The sequence below is a fragment of the Pelodiscus sinensis genome, chromosome 10, assembly GCF_052426305.1.
Source record: "Pelodiscus sinensis isolate ZL-2025 chromosome 10, ASM5242630v1, whole genome shotgun sequence".
In the NCBI taxonomy this organism is placed as follows: Eukaryota; Metazoa; Chordata; order Testudines; family Trionychidae; genus Pelodiscus; species Pelodiscus sinensis.
In genome coordinates this window covers 39564008-39583158 of record NC_143061.1, presented here as the reverse complement: position 1 = coordinate 39583158, position 19151 = coordinate 39564008, and the positions used below count along the sequence as shown (strand labels likewise).

Sequence of the window (19151 nt, the reverse complement as noted above, 5' to 3'; positions counted from 1 at the left end):
GGAGACTCCCCCACTGACCTTGGGCTCCATGCAGTGCTGCCGCTTTGAAATGATGCATGCAGCCTGTGGACACCCAAGCTGACGCCGGGTTGCATGCATGACCCCCAGGTCTGGCCCCAAGCTCCGTGTGATACTGACACTTAAGTACCCTCTCCTCTTCCCCTCCTTGCTGCCTCTTTCTGATAGAGGCAGCTGGGGGGACAGAGAAGCAACTACCAGTAGTCGACTAGCCTGTCAACTATCCAATAAGCATTTGCCTATCAGATAGTCTAGTTGACTAGCCCTTCAGATCCCTATTTCCTTCACTTCAGCTTTGCACGTCTCAAAAGTATTAACGTAACATAGCATGTTGCTCACCCTCACAAATGTTCATGAAAGCATGCCGTAAGGAAGATTGTTATATTAATGAAGTAAGTACTACTGAGGTGTGCAAACACTAACAACCTATTTATGCAGTATTCTTTGAGGATGAAAACATATTTGCTTCATCACTTTATTAATAAATTGACAGAGACATTTGTCAAGCAAATCACATCCGTGTTATAACATGTAGCAACAGACAACTTGTATTTGGATGCTCTCCATAAACATCATTAGTAAACAACTAAAAGGTCACACTTTGTATTACATATGTAAACAGTGATACGTTGATAGTTAGCTATTCTAGTTCTGAATTCTATTAAGCCCCATGCACTGGCTATCAAGCTCTGCGCAGGAGCTCAGGGCTGCAACAGTGAGAGATGCTTCTCCCCAAGCCTCAAAGCTGCCTCTGAGACAGAGAAGTCACAGAACTGCTTTCCGCTGGTCGCAGAACAGAGCAGCATTGCTGGCCTCCGCATAGAGAAAAGTGACCAGCAGCAGGTCCAGCTCCAAGGCGGGGGGCCACAGGGCTCTGCGCACTGCCCCAACCCTGATCACTGGCTCTGCACTCCCACTGGCCGGTTCCTGGTGGCTACTTCACTAGGTCAGGTAGGTGCTGGGCAGGCTGCCTTAGTACCATTGATGAGGAGCTGCCCAGTAAGTCCATGCAACTCTCTCACCAGCTTCTCCCCAGGGCGAGCAGGGGCCATACTGGCTGGCTGGCAGCTATTCATCAGGGAAGACCAGGGCTGTGCTGTAAGCCAGCAGCTGCTCCCTGGAGCTGGAGCTCTTGCTGCCCTCTGTGGTCATTCATGAGTATAACTGTCCCTGCTATCACATCTCTCTCTTTTTGTTTGATGAGAAACAATCACATCTCATGCACATCCCATTGTCCAGGCACAATCAAACCCTGACCTTGCTTTACGTTATACGAGGAAGATGCCTACCAAATTTTGTGGTCCTAAATCTTACTGTTTTGGAGGAATTCTTGAATAAACAGATCCACAGATGGATGGTCACGCAGACAGACAAAAACACAAACTCTCTCAAATATACAGTAGATAATGAAGTACAAACCAGGGTTTCTTATCTTGCCGGTCTTTCAGGCAGTTACAGTTCAGAGAATCTCAATGAAATCTACAAACTCAATCCTGGATGAAGAATGTCATGTCAGTAGTTTTAAAGCTATTGAATATTTAAAAGTGGAATGGCCCAGAGTTTGACAATCCAAACATTCTTAAAGTAAATTGGTAAAGATCAAAAGATTTCTTTACATTTTTTGAACTTGAATTAATCTATAGATTATGTAAGTACAGTTGGGTGGTCCTTTGCTGCTTTTTAGAAAGATTAAATAGACAGATATAAACATCTCCCAATAGCCCATTTTGGTTGTGCACCTTAGCATAATCTGATGGCTCTGACTCATATGATCTTGTTACCTTCACTGTTGTCAGAACCAGCATCCCCCCCCCCCCCAATTTGAATTTTGGTTCAGATTGGCAGGTCACACCTGAAAACTCTGGTCTATTCAATTTCAAATGTTTATAACTCGGTATCAGAAAAGTGAGTTCAAACTTGGAATGTTTTATAGATCTCACAGAGTTTCAAACCTGGCCACATCTGAATGTACTGTGCATACATTCCAGTCTATTTTTTTTAACCTATGGAATTAAAGATCTAAGAGTTGATGAAGATATAAAACAAGGGAAACTATATGTGAAGATATAAGCACAAGGGAGCAGAGTTAAGGTTGAGTTTTTTACTTGAACTGATTTTTCCTGACTTCTGACAGCTTGATTTTTTAGATTCTGGCACACTCCTGCACATGCCTAAAGAACATTGTACTTCCTACTATGAAAAATTCCTCTGGGCTTGTGGTTGGGGGTCTAAGGCTGCTGTGGGAGAGAGGATGCTTATGACAGAGATGCTTCTTCTCTCCCTACCCAACATACACACCCAGCATAGCACTGCTTCCACATCTAGCAACACCATTTCCTTTGCCCAGGGCTTTGCATGTAAGAAGAGAGTATGGACATGGGAGTGCTCCATTATGATTGGCTATGGGGCAAGAGAAGGTTGAACAGAAGTAGGGCAACCAGAGGAGTGAAAAAGGAAGCAAAATTCTTCTTTCCTCTTTCCAGGCTTTTGCTGAGATCTAGGCTTTTGCTGAGACCATGTCATTTTGTTGTGATTTTTTCTCCTCAACCAGGTGGATGTGATCCACATCCAGACCATGCTCTGCCATTGAGTAGCATCATTCTAGATGCCTAACTTGGGCTTTAGGAACAAGATATATACATCCAACTTGAAAGCCTCACTCATTCCACATAAAAGCAGTCATGTAGCACTTAAAGACTAACAAAATAGTTTATTACTTTGATGAGGTTTCGTGGGGCAGACTTACTTCTTCAGATCCTATTCTGAAAGCGAATAGGCATGACTATTTTATAACAGAGGAATACAATGAAAGAAGGTTAAAAAAATTACAAACTAACAAATCAGCTACATAGAAGAGAAGGTGGGAGCGGGGGGGGGGGGGAGAGGGGGAAGCGACAAGGAAGGAGGAAATTGCTACTGTAAGAGCCAATTAAGTGGCTAATCTGGGGTGACTACGAATATCAAAAGGTGGGGAGGCTGTCTTTGTAATGTGTAAGATAATGATCTCTATTAAGGTGTCGAATTTTCGCATAAATAAAAGTTCTGAGGTCTCCCTTTGTAATCTGGTTTTCAAAGTCTCTTTGATCTAAGATGCATGTTGTCAGGTCTTTAAGAGAATGATCAATTTGATTGAAATGCTGGCTGTCAGGTTTGTATGTGTGGAGATTTCTGATGTCTGATCTGTGAAAATTATTTTTTTGGTGTAGTGTCTGTCTAGTTTGTCCAACATACATTACAGAGGAGCATTGTTGGCACATGATGGCATATATCACATCGCTGGATATAAAGGAATATGAGCCCTTAATCGTATAACTGACAAGGTTAGGTCCAGTGATGGTGTCTCTAGAGTAAATATGTGGACAATCTCTTGCAACAAACCTCGTTGCTAGCTAAGTTCCAGGGTTAGTTTTATTGTGCTATGCCTTGGGTTGTTAGTGAGAATCTTCCTGAGGTTAGGTGGTTGTCTATAGGAGAGTATAGATCTGTCACCCAGAGCCTCTTGGAATGTAGCATCATGTTCCAGTATAGGTTGTAGGTTATTGATAATGTTTTGGAGGGGTTTGAGCTGAGGGCTATAGTTGATGACAAGAGGTGTTCTATTGTTGATTTTCTTAGGCCTTTCAAGAAGTAGCTGGTTTCTGGGTATTCGTCTGGCCCTTTCAATCTGTTTTTTCACTTCCCCTGGTGGGTAATTGAGATTTACAAATGCTTGGTAGAGATCTTGAAGTTTTTGGTCTCTGTCAGTGAGATTGGAGCAGATGTGGTTGCATCCAAAGGCTTGTTCATATCACAGTTTTGAAAATGGTGAAAGGTTTCTGGAAGTCATGGAGATACATCCTTTCACATTAGGAAGAAATTAAAAAGATTGTGTGTCTGAAGAAAGGAGATGGAATTTAATCATATATATTTTTGTTATGAACGACAAATTTACCTTTGTACTGATGTTACAACAATTAGATGAGGTCACATACAATATGCCAATAAAGACATATGACAACTACTACACATACTATAAAAGATTATGGAAGAAATTGAGAAAGAGAAAGACACCTGTCATTATGATGATTATGACACATACATTGCCAGAACACTGAGAAAACAGACTGGTTGACACAGCTGAGATGTAATTGTACTGGTACCGTAGTTTCCAGGGTATGAAAAACACAAGGTGGTTGAGGTACTCTCTTTTACTGGACCACTCATCTCTCTCCATGTAAAAATACGCAACAGCATTGAAGACACCCAGAACTACCACCAGATCATAACCTTCTTTCCATTCAACTAGTTCTAATGGCAGTCTGATCCCAAGCTACAGACTTTCATAGAGAAGCTCATTTTCAGCACAAAATGGCATCTCTCTCTGTCCTCCTGGGCTCTGAGAGCTGCTTTTCATAACTGTGTAGAGCCTTGCACAGATACAAAATTTTGTATGCTCACAGAGGTTTGCAAATTTGCAAGGTTTTAGGTAAAAGAAATTGTATCTACATCTGCATCCACAAAAATGAGGTGTGGATATCTGCATCCACATTCACGAATGCAGATACCTGCAGACAAAGTGGATATCCACCAATTTGCAGGGCTCTGTGTACACTTCTGAAAACAGTCACTACTCAGTTACCATAAATACAAGAGGAAGAGCTAAGGTGAGTGATGTAACAAAAAGTGAAAGGGCCACCGATAATATGATTCAGCAGAAAAAGAAAAAATTCCTTGTCAGCCAGCCTTTTTCCTTAAGAAGTTATTTTATACCAACAACTGAAAGTAAGTTGAGCAGGAAATTCCATATCAACCTAGTCCTACAACCTTCAGTGCAGAGTCCTAAATTCCAAGGCTTACTATTCTAAGCTGTATCTTTGAACACCTGTGCAATGGAAGAGGGAAACCCACCTGAAATTAAGCCCATATTTATGGTGGCAAATAGTGCCCCCTGCACTCTGTCACAGCCCATTTAAAGGTCTCCATAACCTTTAGCATATCCAAGGTTATCTGCATCAGCACAACCACAAAGCCCTGCTATTCAGGAATTTTATACCAGCATCCTCCTCTGAATCTGATTTTCCTGGGAACAAAGCAATGGTCTGTTATTTTAGGGCTGTGTGACTCTTTAAAGTGACCAAGTCTCAATGACTTCTCACCCAGCTCATAGCATAATGTTTCAGCCCTAAGAAATCAATGTCGGCTCAGAACATTCCCGTTCCACCAATTAAGCAGCCTTATGAGTCATGACATGGGACTAACAGGGAAGGGTGTGCCTTTGTTTCCATTTCCAGCATACCCTCTGTCCTGCTGCAAGTTTCAAAGTTCTTCACATCAAAGGAGATATTTTCATTGTACACCTTATGGTTACAACAGTTATACAGTAAAAAGGCACAGGTACAGATTCAGACTGAAAAAAAAAAATCAAACAGCCCAACTAATCTTCCATCTGCAGCACACTCTAATCTAACTCCCACTTCATTGTCTAGCAGTATTTTACAGATGACAAACTAAGGCACAGAGAGACTAAGTGACATTGGAAGTGTGAAATAAATCAGGAAGTCAAACCTGGCCTTCCAGGCTAGCACTAAAACCAATAGACTATCCTCTCTCAACTTTGGTTCCTTATCCCCCACACAGTCTTGGTCTGTTTGGACCCACAATAGTTAATTTTAGGCCCTAACTCGAATTAGCTGGTATCCACCTACAATGAGGTTTACCAGCTAATTCGATTTAGGGGCTTTAAATTGGAATCCCATTTCACTGCTGCATGTAGACGCGGGCAGTTACTTCGGGCTAGTCAATGTCTAAAATGGCGACCGGCTGAGAACATGCAACTCAAGCGCGGGATATTTATATCCCAGGCTTGATTTGCAATTTCAGTCGCCCTCATTAGCCTCCCTAGATCGATTTAGGGGGCTAGTGTAGACGTACCTAAGATATTTTCCTTGGAATGTTTGTTGTGAAGACCAGGGGGAAACTTCTGCTTTATTTTGTATGGAAAATATGCATGCCTCAGTCTTCCCCATTCACACCTGTATCGTTACCAATTCCAGAGTGTTTAATGACAGGGGAATCAGAGAAGGGTGCTAGTCATGCAGGCAAATCTGAGTTGGTAGGTGTCAATATGGAAATGGAGCTACTTTGGAGATACAATGGACACCAAGGACCAGATCATTCATTTTTTAAAATAAAACTGTTGCACCAATGGGAGTTTCCACAATCCCCTTCCCAGCCTTAGCCTCAGGGTGGTGGGATTTAAGCAGATCACATGAATTTAGCATGACTGCATTTCAGTTTGAAACAAGGCACTGAGCATAAGTATGCTACTACCTAGTAGAGTGAGACATTTGAATTTGAGGGGCAAGAGAAGCAGATTGTGTTGCCAATATGCAAGATTTGCTTTTTTCATTGTAACCAAAGGACTCTAAATGCTGTATTTCAGCTGACTAAGACATTGCTGTCTTATTCTGAAGAGGCTCTCTTGTGTCACTGCAAACATCCACTGCTTGCCTAACTCCTAACTGGGTAAGACTCTAACACACTACTGGAGGAGCCATGGTGAAAACCAGAAATGCTGAAGCCAAGGACTCAGCCTTTGGTTAGCAGGGACTCCTGGGCTCATCTTCGCAAAACGTGGAGACCCTGAGTTTAGCACTAAAAGGTATCCACTGCCAGAGAGCTGCAGGTAAAGGCCAGAAGCAGAAGACACCCTTTGGAACCATGTTAATACAGCACTAAACTAAAAGGAAGAACAGGTAAATTCTTTTTATGGGGAGAAGGTGTGGTAAAAACAGAGTTATTGTTCACTAAGAGCTCTATTCTACTCTTAAACATCAAGGCTACATCTACACTGCAAGGTTTTTGCGCAAAAAACAGCTGTTTTTGTGTAAAAACGTGGAGCGTCCACACCTCAAATGCACTTTTGTACAAGTAAATCAACAGTAAAACGGCAGAAAAGAGGGCTTTTGCTGGTGTAGGTAAACCTCCTTTTACAAGGCATAACTCCTTTTTGCACGATAGCTGTAGCGCAAAAAGGCAAGTGTGGACGCTCCAGAAGGATTTCTTGCGCAAGAGCATCCATGCAGTGCGGACGCTCTCTTCTGCAAAAGCACATCGCCCCCTTCCCCTCAAAAGACAAAAGTTTTGCCATGGCAAGTGGCAGTGTAAAGGCTCATTGTAAAAGACTCATTGTTGACAGGACCACTCTTCTATCAACAACATGAACCCTGCTTTTAGAGGGTGGAAGTATTTTGTCGGCAAAAGTACCAACAGAGTTTACACTTTCAGACATTTAGCGACATGGCCATGTCGACACAGCCATGTTGCTAAAAGCTATGAAGTGCAAAATCTAAAGAGTGTAGAAAACAGGCTCCTCTCTCCTCTACACCTACTCCCAATGCTCAATCTGACTGTGAAGGGGAAATCCATTAATTTTTTCATTTTCCAGAAATGTCACTCATGGAGATGCACTAAACATGGCAGCTGAATTTTCACGGAAACCTGCATGGCCCTTATTTCAACATATGGCCCAAACCACTGTGGCAGCTACAGTTCTACACCTGACATGTCAATTGTTCCTTTTCTCCAGGCCTAAGTAGTAGATTATGGTATCCTGGATCCAGATTTCCTCTATCATATTGTCAGATTTTTTTTGTTTGATGGGGATGATTTCCCAATCCTGAAAAGCAGAACTGTTTAATTTGTGTGTGTCTGCACAGTCTCAGATGGGAGCAGAACACAAATAAAATAACATCTCAAACTCTTTAGAAAGGTATATGTACTCTTTTTAAAAAGTCTTTTCCTTGATGAGAAGTAAGAGTCTGGCAGAAAAGAGTGACTTTAATGGCATGAATTAAAGTTATGTTACATACAAGGCCCATAGCGCATTTCTGTTAGAATAACAATTCTTGCTAAAATAGGATCTAGAAAATTGAGAGCATACTCTATTTAAGTGGTAAGAACCTTTGAGACTAAAATAATTTTTATTGCTCTGTACTTTTCTCCATGAACATCAAAGCATGTAACAAAGGTGGATAACCAGTATTATCCCATTATAAACAGGGAGAGGCTGAGGCTTAAGGAGTTGTCCATGATTATATAGTAAACTAGTAAGAGTTTTAAAGAGAACCCTAGTTAGTTGACTTCTAATCCAGTACTAGATCGACTATAGTGCAATAAGCGGTCCATGGTTCACCTTGGTAGGCTACCACATGCTTCCTGCAGCTCCCATTGGCTGGGAACAGCAAACTGCAGCCAACAGGAGCTGTGATTGACCGTATCTACAGATGCTCAGAAAAATAAAAAAATCTGGCAGCCAACCAGAGCTAAACCTGGTGAACCATGTCTGGCCTACCAGCCTCTTATTATCTATACACTGGATTAAATTGCCCAGGGTGGTTGTAGAATCTCCATCTCTGGAGATATTTAAGAGTAGGTTAGATAAATGTCTATCAGGGATGGTCTAGACAGTATTTGGTCCTGCCATAAGGGCAGGGGATTGGACTCGACGACCTCTCATTCCAGTCCTAGTATTCTATGATGCTATGATTCTATCTGCCCTGTACAACAGCATCATGATTCTTGAGGAAGCGGGTAGAAACAAACACACATCTTTGCCTTACAAGTTTAATCCTGTGAAAAACTGATATGATACACAGTCTTCAAAATGTCAATAACTGACACTGCTGTAGGCAATGTTTCCTTATCCTATGCCCACTGGGCCACAAAAATGTGTTGGACAGAAAATATTTGTGAAGTGCGTAAGTCAGGGAGACTCTGGAATCAGCTTTCCATGTCAGTCGGGCACAGCCCAAGTTTGTTGACCTTCAATGTAAAATACAAGCTCTATTTATTCACGCAAATTTTCCTTCCACTTAGGGGAATGACTGAGTCAGGTGAACTCAGGCAGTGATCAGAAAGGTTGTGGAGATGGGTGGGAACAAAAGGGGAGGGAACTATTTTTATTGACATATACACATTGGCTACGTCTACACTGGCCCCTTTTCCGGAAGGGGCATGTAAATTTCAGCAGTCGTCGTAGGGAAATCCGCGGGGGATTTAAATATCCCCCGCGGCATTTAAATAAAAATGTCCGCCGCTTTTTTCCGGCTTTTAAAAAAGAGCGTCTAGACTGGCCCCGATCCTCCGGAAAAAGTGCCCTTTTCCGGAGGGTCTTATTCCTACTTCAAAGTAGGAATAAGACCCTCCGGAAAAGGGCACTTTTTCCGGAGGATCGGGGCCAGTCTAGACGCTCTTTTCCGGCTTTTTTAAAAGCCGGAAAAAAGCGGCGGACATTTTTATTTAAATGCCGCGGGGGATATTTAAATCCCCCGCGGATTTCCCTACGACGACTGCTGAAATTTACATGCCCCTTCCGGAAAAGGGGCCAGTGTAGACGTAGCCATTGTTGTGTATACGCGACACACACCCAGCAGGTTGATAATGGGCCCTCAAATGAGACAAACACATTTGTAAATTTGGTTCTGAATGGATCAGCATGTATACTGTGCTTTACCTTTCAGACCACAGCCAAAATCCAGTCTCCGATGAAAGATGCAAAGATGTAGCCATTAGCACAAGGATATCACTACAGGTTAAACCTCTCTAGTCCCGCATCCTCAGGACCTGACCGGAATGAAACCAGAGAATTTCCAAACCATGGGAGGTCAATGCTGTCTAGCAGCATCACTAACACTTCCACTGTTTACAAGGCTCTTAGAAGACATTTAGGGGTAAATTAGAGCTAAACAGAGGTTGTACCTCCCTGGTTCAGCAATTTTGGGGAGAATTTTCCAGACCAGGAGAGGTGTCTCCTGCTCCAAGTCAGCCAGCCCTATGCCTCTGATCCCCTTCTCTCCCCACCCCAGGCCAGGCTGAACGCCCTGCTGCCAATTGCCCCCCTGGTCCTAGGCTGCCATGGGCATCTGATGTTCTCCAGACCCCGGTGCCACACTGCTGTGGTTCCCTGGCCCTCCACTGCTGTGGGTAGCCAGATTTCCTTAGCTCCAGTCCACTGTGGGCAGCCAAGCTTCTTCTTCCTCCAACTGCATGATACTGTGGGCTGCTGGGGTTCTGCGGCCCAGCCCTAGCATTTTTGTGGTGTTCCAGTCCCACTGCTCCCAGCTGGGCTGCTAACTGACCCTCCTGCCATTAGGCTGCTGGAGCAGCGAGTATTGGTTTTCAGAGGTTTAACATGTAACAGCGAAGAACACTGAGAGCCAGGACTGGTGGCTGTAAACAAACTTCATGGGACCACAGGAAACTTGGCCAAATCCATGATAAGTAGACATCTGGCTAACTAAAATCATGCTGGGCCACGGATGTTGTCGAACGAGAAAGTGATGGACTAGAGAGGTTCAACCTGTAGCTGTCTTTCATGAAAAAAAAAATCTGTAGAAAGCAGACATTAACTTCCATGAGATGTTCCTACAGTTAGTGTAGAGATAAGCCCTCTCCTTGCAGCTGGTCTCGCATCCTTTTTCCTTATGACACTTCATAATGGACAGGTGCTGCCCCTAACCAGTGTCCTTCCAAGCTAAAAGATGGGATAGCAACCACCAGCTTTCCCTGAAGATCTTTAGAAGGAAGCATCCTGAAATCCAGCCCATGTTTTATAGGAAAAAGGCCAATCTTGTGGAATGATCAAGTGAATGTTTCCCATGACACACATGAACCAAAGCCAAAACCTATGTGGCTTACTTTGCTCTACTTTAAGAGGGATTTTTTCACACCTGTGACCCACATAGCTAAGCTAACTTTATTTTCTAGAAGTAGACCAGGCCTAAACTAATCAATTTCACTTTTGTTCCGTATCTAGTTCACTTTCTGGGCTTTATACTCTAATTAGTATTCATGCTGGATATCTGCACTACAGAGAATTAGTGAATGATTGTTTAAAAAAACTGTTTCTACAGGAAAGTTTAAGCACTATGCAAACATTTTTGTTTGTCTTAGGTTTTCACAATATTTACTTCTATGGTCAAATTTGTGCTCAGTGGGTCTTAGGTCATAAGAACATAAGAATGGCCGTACTGGGTCAGACCAAAGGTCCATCTAGCCCAGTATCCTGTCTGCCGACAGTGGCCAGCACCAGGTGCCCCACAGAGGGTGGACCGAAGACAATGATCAAGCAATTTGTTTCCTGCTATTCTTCTCCAGCATCTGACAACAGAGGCCAGGGACACCAATTCTATCCCCTGGCTAATAGCCTTTTAAGGACCTAACCTCCAGGAAATTATCTAGCTTCTCTTTAAACTCTGTTATAGCCCTAGCCTTCACAGCCTCCTCTGGCAAGGAACTCCACAGGTTGACTACACGCTGTGTGAAGAAGAACTTTCTTTTATTAGTTTTAAACCTGCTATCCATTAATTTCATTTGGTGTCCTCTAGTTCTTCTATTATGGGAACTAATTAAGAACTTTTCTTTATCCGCCCTCTCCACACCACTCATGATTTTATAGACCTCTATCATATCCCCCCTCAGTCTCCTCTTTTCTAAACTGAAAAGTCCCAGTCGCTTTAACCTCTCCTCATATGGGACCCGTTCCAAACCCCTAAGCATTTTAGTTTCCCTTTTCTGAACCCTTTCCAAGGCCAAAATATCTTTTTTGAGGTGAGGAGACCACATCTGCACACAGTATTCAAGATGTGAGCGTACCATAGTTTTATACAGGGGCAGTAAGATATTCTGGGTCTTATTTTCTATCCCTTTCTTAATAATTCCTAGCATCCTATTTGCCTTTTTGACTGCCTCTGCACACTGTGTGGAAGTTTTCAGAGAACTGTCCACGATAACTCCAAGATCTTTTTCTTGATTTGTTGTAGCCAAATTAGCCCCCATCATACTGTACGTATAGTTGGGGTTATTTTTCCCGATGTGCATTACTTTACACTTATCCACATTAAATTTCATTTGCCATTTTGTTGCCCAATCACTGAGTTTGGTGAGATCTTTTTGAAGTCCCTCACAGTCTGCTTCTGTCTTGACTATCCTAAACTGCTTGGTATCATCCGCAAACTTTACCACCTCACTGCTTACCCCTTTCTCCAGATCATTTATGAATAAGTTGAAAAGTATTGGTCCCAGGACTAACCCTTGGGGGACACCACTAGTTACTCCTCTCCATTCTGAAAATTTACCATTTATTCCTACCCTTTGTTTTGCCTTTTAACCAGTTCTCAATCCAAGAAAGGACCTTCCCTCTTATCCCATGGCCATGTAATTTACATAAGAGCCTTTGGTGAGGGACCTTGTCAAAGGCTTTCTGAAAATCTAAGTATACTATATCCACTGGATCCCCCTTGTCTGCATGTTTGTTAACCCCTTCAAAGAACTCTAATAGATGAGTAAGACATGATTTCCCTTTACAGAAACCATGTTGACTTTTGTCCAACAAATTATGTTCTTCTACATGCCTCACAATTTTATGCTTTACTATTGTTTCGACTAATTTGCCCGGTACTAAAGTTAGACTTACCGGACTGTAATTGCCAGGATCTCCTCTAGAGCCCTTTTTGTATTGGTGTCACATTGGCTACCTTTCAGTCATTAGGTGCGGAAGCCAATTTAAAGGATAGGTTACAAACCACAGGTAATAGTTCAGCAATTTCCCATTTGAGTTCTTTTAGAACCCTTGGATGAATGCCATCTGGTCCCGGAGATGTGTTAACATTAAGTTTTTCTATTTGTTCCAAAACCTCCTCTAATGACACTTCAGTCCGGGACAGTTCCTCAGATTCATCACCCACAAAGGACGGTGCAGATTTGAGAATCTCCCTAACGTCCTCAGCCATGAAGACTGAAGCAAAGAAATCATTTAGTTTATCTGCAATGGCTTTATCATCCTTGATTGCTCCTTTTATATCTAGGGGACCCACAGGTTTTTTAGCAGGCTTCCTGCTTCTAATGTACTTAAAAAAGTTTTGTTATTTCTTTTTGAGCTTTTGGCTAGCTGATCCTCAAATCTTTTTTTGCTTTTCTTATTACATTTTTACACTTGATTTGATAGTGTTTATGTTCCTTTCTATTTATCTCACTAGGATTGGACTTCCACTTCTTAAAAAGATGCCTTTTTGTCCCTCACTGCATCTTTTACATGGTGGTTAAGCCACAGTGACCCTTTTTTAGGTCTCTTGCTATGTTTTTAAATTTGGGGTATACATTTAAGTTGGGCTTCTGTTATGGTGTCTTTAAAAAGTTTCCATGCAGCTTGCAGGGATTTGGCTCTAGTCATTGTGCCTTTTAATTTCTGTTTAACTAACCTCCTCATTTTTGTGTAGTTCCCCTTTTTGAAATTAAAAGCCAGGGTGCTGGACTGCTGAGGTGTTCTTCCCAGCACAGGAATGTTAAATGTTATTATATTATGGTCACTATTCCCAAGCGGTCCTGTAATGGTCATCTCCTGGACCTGATCTTGCGCTTCACTCAGGACTAAATCGAGAATTGCCTCTCCCCTTGTGGATTCCTGACTACTCAACATTTTACTTCACTGAATCTATCATGGGCCCAGAACAGCATAATGCGCTCAGGCCTTAGGCTTGGCCTACACACAAACCTGCTCTGGTTTAGTTAAACCAGTTTAAATTTGTATAACCACACAGCCTTTTGCACCAACTGAACCAAGTCAGTTTCAAATGAGACTTAACATTAAGCCAATGGGACTCTGCTTCTAGAGCAGCCCTCAACAGGGGTCAGCACCTTTTCAGAAGAGGCGTGCCAAGATTCAACTTACTTCTATTTACATTCTACATGCCATTGATAATCTGTAAAGTCAATAACAGTCCTACTTACATTTTAGCAGCTTCATTAATCTCTCTTGGTAGCCTCAAGTGTGTGTTGTATCCTCCTTCATCCCCCTCCCGCCCCCACATCCCAGTGCCTCCAGCGCACACACTGGCAGTGCTGGGTAGCAGTGCTGGGACTCGCAGCCACCTGGGAGCAGCGCTGGGGCAAGGAGGCCAGGGGGAGAGGGAGGGGAAAGAGGGCCACGCGCCACTCAAAATAATCTTGCATGCCACTTATGGTACAAGCTGTACATTGCCAATCCCTGCCTTAGAAGGAAAACCATATCTGTTTCAAGTCTATAACATGAAAAAGTGTATGCAGCCACAGGCAACTTGAAAGGCAAAGAAAGTACTACTGCCCATCTGGAAGAAAGTACATGCTCCACAGAGTATCAAAAAACAGAAGTAGACATCACATGTGATGTTTTCTACCATGCTAGACAGGGGTGGGCAAAAGGATGGATCCTGTCCACAGAGGCCCTGCCACTCCCCTGCCAATTAGGGCCTGGGAGAGAGGGGGACCGCACAAAGTTTCCTCCACCCTGCCAGGAACATCCAGTGCTTGGAAGCACCACGTACTCCTGGAAGGGCCCTGATGGCCTGAGGGTGGGGGAAGCGCATGAAGCCTCTTCCTGCCCTGCCAGAAGCATGTGGCGCTTTTAAGTGCTGTGCAGGGCGAGGACACCCATTTGGAATACTGTGTGCAATTCTGGTCTCCCATGTTTAAGAAGGATGAATTCAAACTGGAACAGGTACAAAGAAGGGCCACTAGGATGATCCAAGGAATGGAAAACCTGTCTTATGAAAGGAGACTTAAGGAGCTTGGCTTGTTTACCTTAACCAAAAGAAGGCTGAGGGGGGACATGATTGCACTCTTTAAATATGTTAGAGGGAAAAATACCAGGGAGGGAGAGGAATTATTTAAGCTTAATACCAATGTGGACACAAGAACAAATGGATATAAACTGGCCAGTAGGAAGTTTAGACTTGAGATTAGACGAAGGTTTCTAACCATTAGAGGAGTGAAGTTCTGGAACGGCCTTCCAAGGGAAGTAGTGGGGGCAAAAGATCTATCTGGTTTCAAGATTAAACTAGATGGGTTTCTGAAGGGGATGGTTTGATGAGATAACATGATCTTTGTAACTAATTGACCATTCATTATCAGTGGGAAATAGGTCAATGGAGGGATGATAAGAGTTATTAGAGAGAACTTTCTGGGTGTCTGGCTGGTGAGTCTTGCCCACATGCTCAGGGTTTAGCTGATCGCCATATTTGGGGTCAGGAAGGAATTTTCCTCCAGGGTAGATTGGCAGAGACCCTGGAGGTTTTTCGCCTTCCTCTGTAGCATGGGGTACAGATCACAGCTGGAGGATTCTCTGCATCTTGGGGTCTTCAAAGTATTTGAAGGCTTCAATATCTGAGATATAGGTGAGAGGATTATTCTAGGAGGGGTGGGTGAGATTCTGTGGCCTGTACTGTGTAGGGGGTCAGACTAGATGATCACAATGGTCCCTTCTGACCTTAAAGTCCATGAGTCTATGAGACAGAGCAGAGCAAAATTTGCACACTCCCCCGCGCCCAGGCCGATTGGCCTGCCGGCGTGGGAAGTCTCCTCCAAGCCAGGGGAATGGGCACCTAAGGAGTAGGGGGAGTGGGAAGGGAAAGGTGCTCCCCCACCCCCAGACCAATCAGGAAACCTGGAAGTATCCCAGCCCCACCACTTCTGCTTGGTGCAGCCCAGGGCCACTTCAGACATTTCTGAAATGCCTCCTGGCAAAAAATTATTGCCAACCCCTTATGTGAGATGTCACCCTCAGTGGGGATTGAGCTGCAGGTTGGGTGAAGTGATTTAGGCTCTGATCCTGCAATGTGTGCCACTGGGGCAGAATACAAGGCGGGAGGCTGGCATGGCACACACCTACAGGCAGGGGAACACAGAAGGGGTGGTTTTCCATGGCCCCATAGTGGCATTGCCAGCTGGTGGGCCGGGCAGCTGGGCGCTCAGGAAAGTGTTTCAGGGAATGGGGGGTGGCACAACCAGCTGGAAGTGCCCAGGAGGGGGTGCTGGGCCCAGCTCGGCTCTCTGGGGTGAGCCCGCCAGGCAGGGCCTCTGCAGCCCGCCCATGGGTCACTTGCGGGGGGGCGGGAGGGGCTGTTTCAGAGTCTGGCCCCAAACTCGATTTTGCCCGGCCCGGCCCGCTCGGTGCCAGGAGGCTGCCGGGTCCCTCCCCCGGCCAGGGGAGCGGGCAGGAGCCACATCTCAGCTCGCAGGGCAGCCAGGCCGGCGGCTGCGAGCTCGCCCCCTGCCGGCCCCGCGAGGCGCGGCAGGGAGCCGGGGAAGGCGCCGGAGCGGCCCCAGCCCTGCCGGCCGGGAGGTGCCCGGCGCCAGCGATCGCGCCGGCCGGGGTCGTTGCCCGGCGGCTCCTGGCGGCGGGGCGGGGCCGTTCCCGCCAAACCGCCAGGAGCCCCCCACTCACCATGGTCGCTGCTCCGGGCGGCTCGCCCCGGCTCCCCCCTCAGTGCCAGGTGCGCGCCCCGCCGCCCATCCTGCCTTCCCACAATGCCCGGGACCGAAAGTTCCTCAGCCCCGCCCGCTTCACCTGCGCCGGGCGGGGCCGGGCACCTGGCTCCGGAACCGGCCCGCCCAGCGCGCAGCTGCGCCGCGCTCCCTGCCGAGCCGCCCCAGCCCCGCGCCCGAAGCGGGGTGCGCTGCGCCGGAGAGGAGGCTGAGCGCTGCCGGCGAGAGGGAAGAGCCCTGGCAGGGCTCCCCCCCACCGGGGAGCTGGAGGCGAAGGGCCCTGGCAGGGCTCCCCCCCGCCGGGGAGCTGGAGGCGAAGGGCCCTGGCAGGGCTCCCCCCCGCCGGGGAGCTGGAGGCGAAGGGCCCTGGCAGGGCTCCCCCCCGCCGGGGAGCTGGAGGCGAAGGGCCCAGGCGGGCTGAGCTGGGAACATGCAACGCGTGAGCGGGCCGGGGGCACCAGCCTGCGCTCTCCAGGGCTTGCCCGGCTGGAGACTAGCAGCCGCGCCCAGCACAAAGCAGGACTGGCGCTTATAGATAGCAAAAGGCTGGAGTGACAGTCCCCACCATTTAACCAGTTAATAGCACAGTGCCCAAGCACAGAGGTGTCCAGGCTAAACCTATCCGCATCTCTTATGTACCTGGGATTTCTAGCACTGGGCTCCAGCAAGGGCTACACACCAGAGCAGATTAACAAGGACAGGCCCCTGAGGAAAGTATGTAGTGGAGTCAACGCTCCAGTCTCTCCTTCCCATCTCTAACCCTCCCCTGTCTCTTCAGCCTCCAGTTCAGCAAAGCCACATGAGAAGCGCTGTTGATGGCTATAGGACTCCGTCTTAAAGTTAAACACATGTTCCTGATTCAAGGCCTAGAACCTGACACAGTAGAGATTGGTAAAGCTGCCAAGATTAAGCTCTTTTGTTTCTATTTAGAAACTTACCAGACATTTTATTTTAAGAGAAATAAGGGACATTTCGGAAAAGGCTTTATTTTCCGAAAGAGCTGCATCTAGACGGGTGCTTTTTACCGGCAAAGCTCTGAGCTGGAAAAAAGTGGCAGCCATTTTTATGCAAGTGATGCAGGGGAGATTTAAATCCCCGCTTCATTTGCAATTGCGACGTGTCTAATTTGCATCCCTTTTACGGAAAAGGGATGCAGTCTAGACACAGCCCTTAGGGAGAGGTGGTCTGAAGTTTGTCTAATAAGAAGGATGGTGAAGCATGCCCTATTCTGGCCCTACAACCTCAACCTGAGGATTGAGGGAGTACTGATCTACAACTTGGAGATGGCTCTCTCATCCAGAGGTGAGTGTACTAGCACCAGGGCAATATTGATTTAGCATTAAACTTATGCAGCGATTTCTACATTTAAGATTTATCAAGCCACACTGAGGCTTGATGAACTTCTAGCACATTGGGTAACCTCAGGTACTATCTCCACTGCAAACATAATGGCTCAAATGGAGCCTTTCCACGGACATTGTAAAAATCATAGTAACTAACTGAAGTTATACCAAGTGCAAAAGACCAGATAAAAATGCAATGGCATTGTCAGGTATTGTCCCAATAAGGTATTTTTAAAAGAAAAAAATGGGTCTTAAAGTGGTAATGCCAGGTTAAAAATTCAAACAAACAAGATTCTTTACATCTCTACTAAGAGCAGGTTAATTATTAAAAGTGGATTTTAAATCCAGTTTACACCTTCTGCTTGCTTACTCACTCTTGGAACTCCATATTAGAGAGTTTTGGTTTCTGGTTCTCGAACATTTGCACAAAAGGTGCAATATTTGGGAAATAAATAAATCCAAATGAAAATTCCAGATATTTACTCAATTGCCACAAGTCTCTCATAGGAAGATCTTTTGTCTTTCATGCACTGAAATTCCCAATGTCATGCTATTATGATAAGGTAAAGGAAACTTACTTAACTTTCTAAACTGTGATCACAAAAAACTCACTTTCATGTACACACCCAATCTATCTTAGGGTATTACTATGGTGTTGTATAGCAGAATATCTATTTTATGTGACGTACCAATAATTTTGTTTTTAAAAACCAAGATCTGAATTAGTTTAGGCATAGAAGCAAATGTACATTGATTTACAGCATTTGCACTTATACAAATAGGCTACGTCTAGACTGGCATGATTTTCCACAGATGCTTTTAACGGAAAAGATTTTCCATTAAAAGCATTTGCAGAAAAGAGCGTCTAGATTGGCACGGATGCTTTTGCGCAAAAGCACTTTTTATGGAAAAGTGTCCGTGCCAATCTAGACGAGGTTTTGCTCAAGAAAGCCCCGGTCGCCATTTTCACCATCGGAGCTTTTTTGCGCAAAACGGTTTTTAGCTGTCTACACTGGCCCTCTCGTGCAAATGCATGTGCCCCAGAGGGCTTTTTCCTGAACTGGAGCAGCATAGTATTTGCGGAAGAACACTGACAATCTTACATTAGATCATTAGTTCTTGCGCAAATTCAAGCGGCCAGTGTAGACAGCTGGCAAGTTTTTCCGCAAAACTAGCCGCTTTGGCGGAAAAACTTGCCTGTCTGGACGCAGCCGTATTGTATAAGAAAGGGAATAGGTCAGTGCCTGGTATCAGCTTTAATAATTATTTATACTTGAGGGCTGATCTAGCAGGTTTATGAAGCTAATTATTGGGCAGTAGAATATTATTATTCTCTTTAACCTCTGGTGATAGGACAAGAAGCAATGGGCTTAAACTGTAGCAAGAGAGGTGAGGAGGGAGATTAGGAAAAACTTCCTAACTGTCAGGGTGCTTAAGCACTTGAATAAATTGCCTTGGGAGGTTGTGGAATTTCTATCATTGTCTAACCTACTCTTAAAAAATCCGAACACC

The 19151-nt window shown here is 45.0% G+C and overlaps 1 protein-coding gene across 1 annotated transcript in view; it reads right to left on the bottom strand.

The window, feature by feature from the left end:
- The window catches only part of AP1S3 (adaptor related protein complex 1 subunit sigma 3), a 36152-nt gene extending 19756 nt beyond the window's left edge, over positions 1-16396 (bottom strand). The window contains exon 1 of the mRNA XM_075937559.2: positions 16256-16396. Coding sequence (XP_075793674.1) covers positions 16256-16258 — 3 coding nt within the window. The 5' untranslated portion in view covers positions 16259-16396. The remainder of the gene's footprint in view (positions 1-16255) is intronic.
- Positions 16397-19151: the final 2755 nt, after the last annotated feature.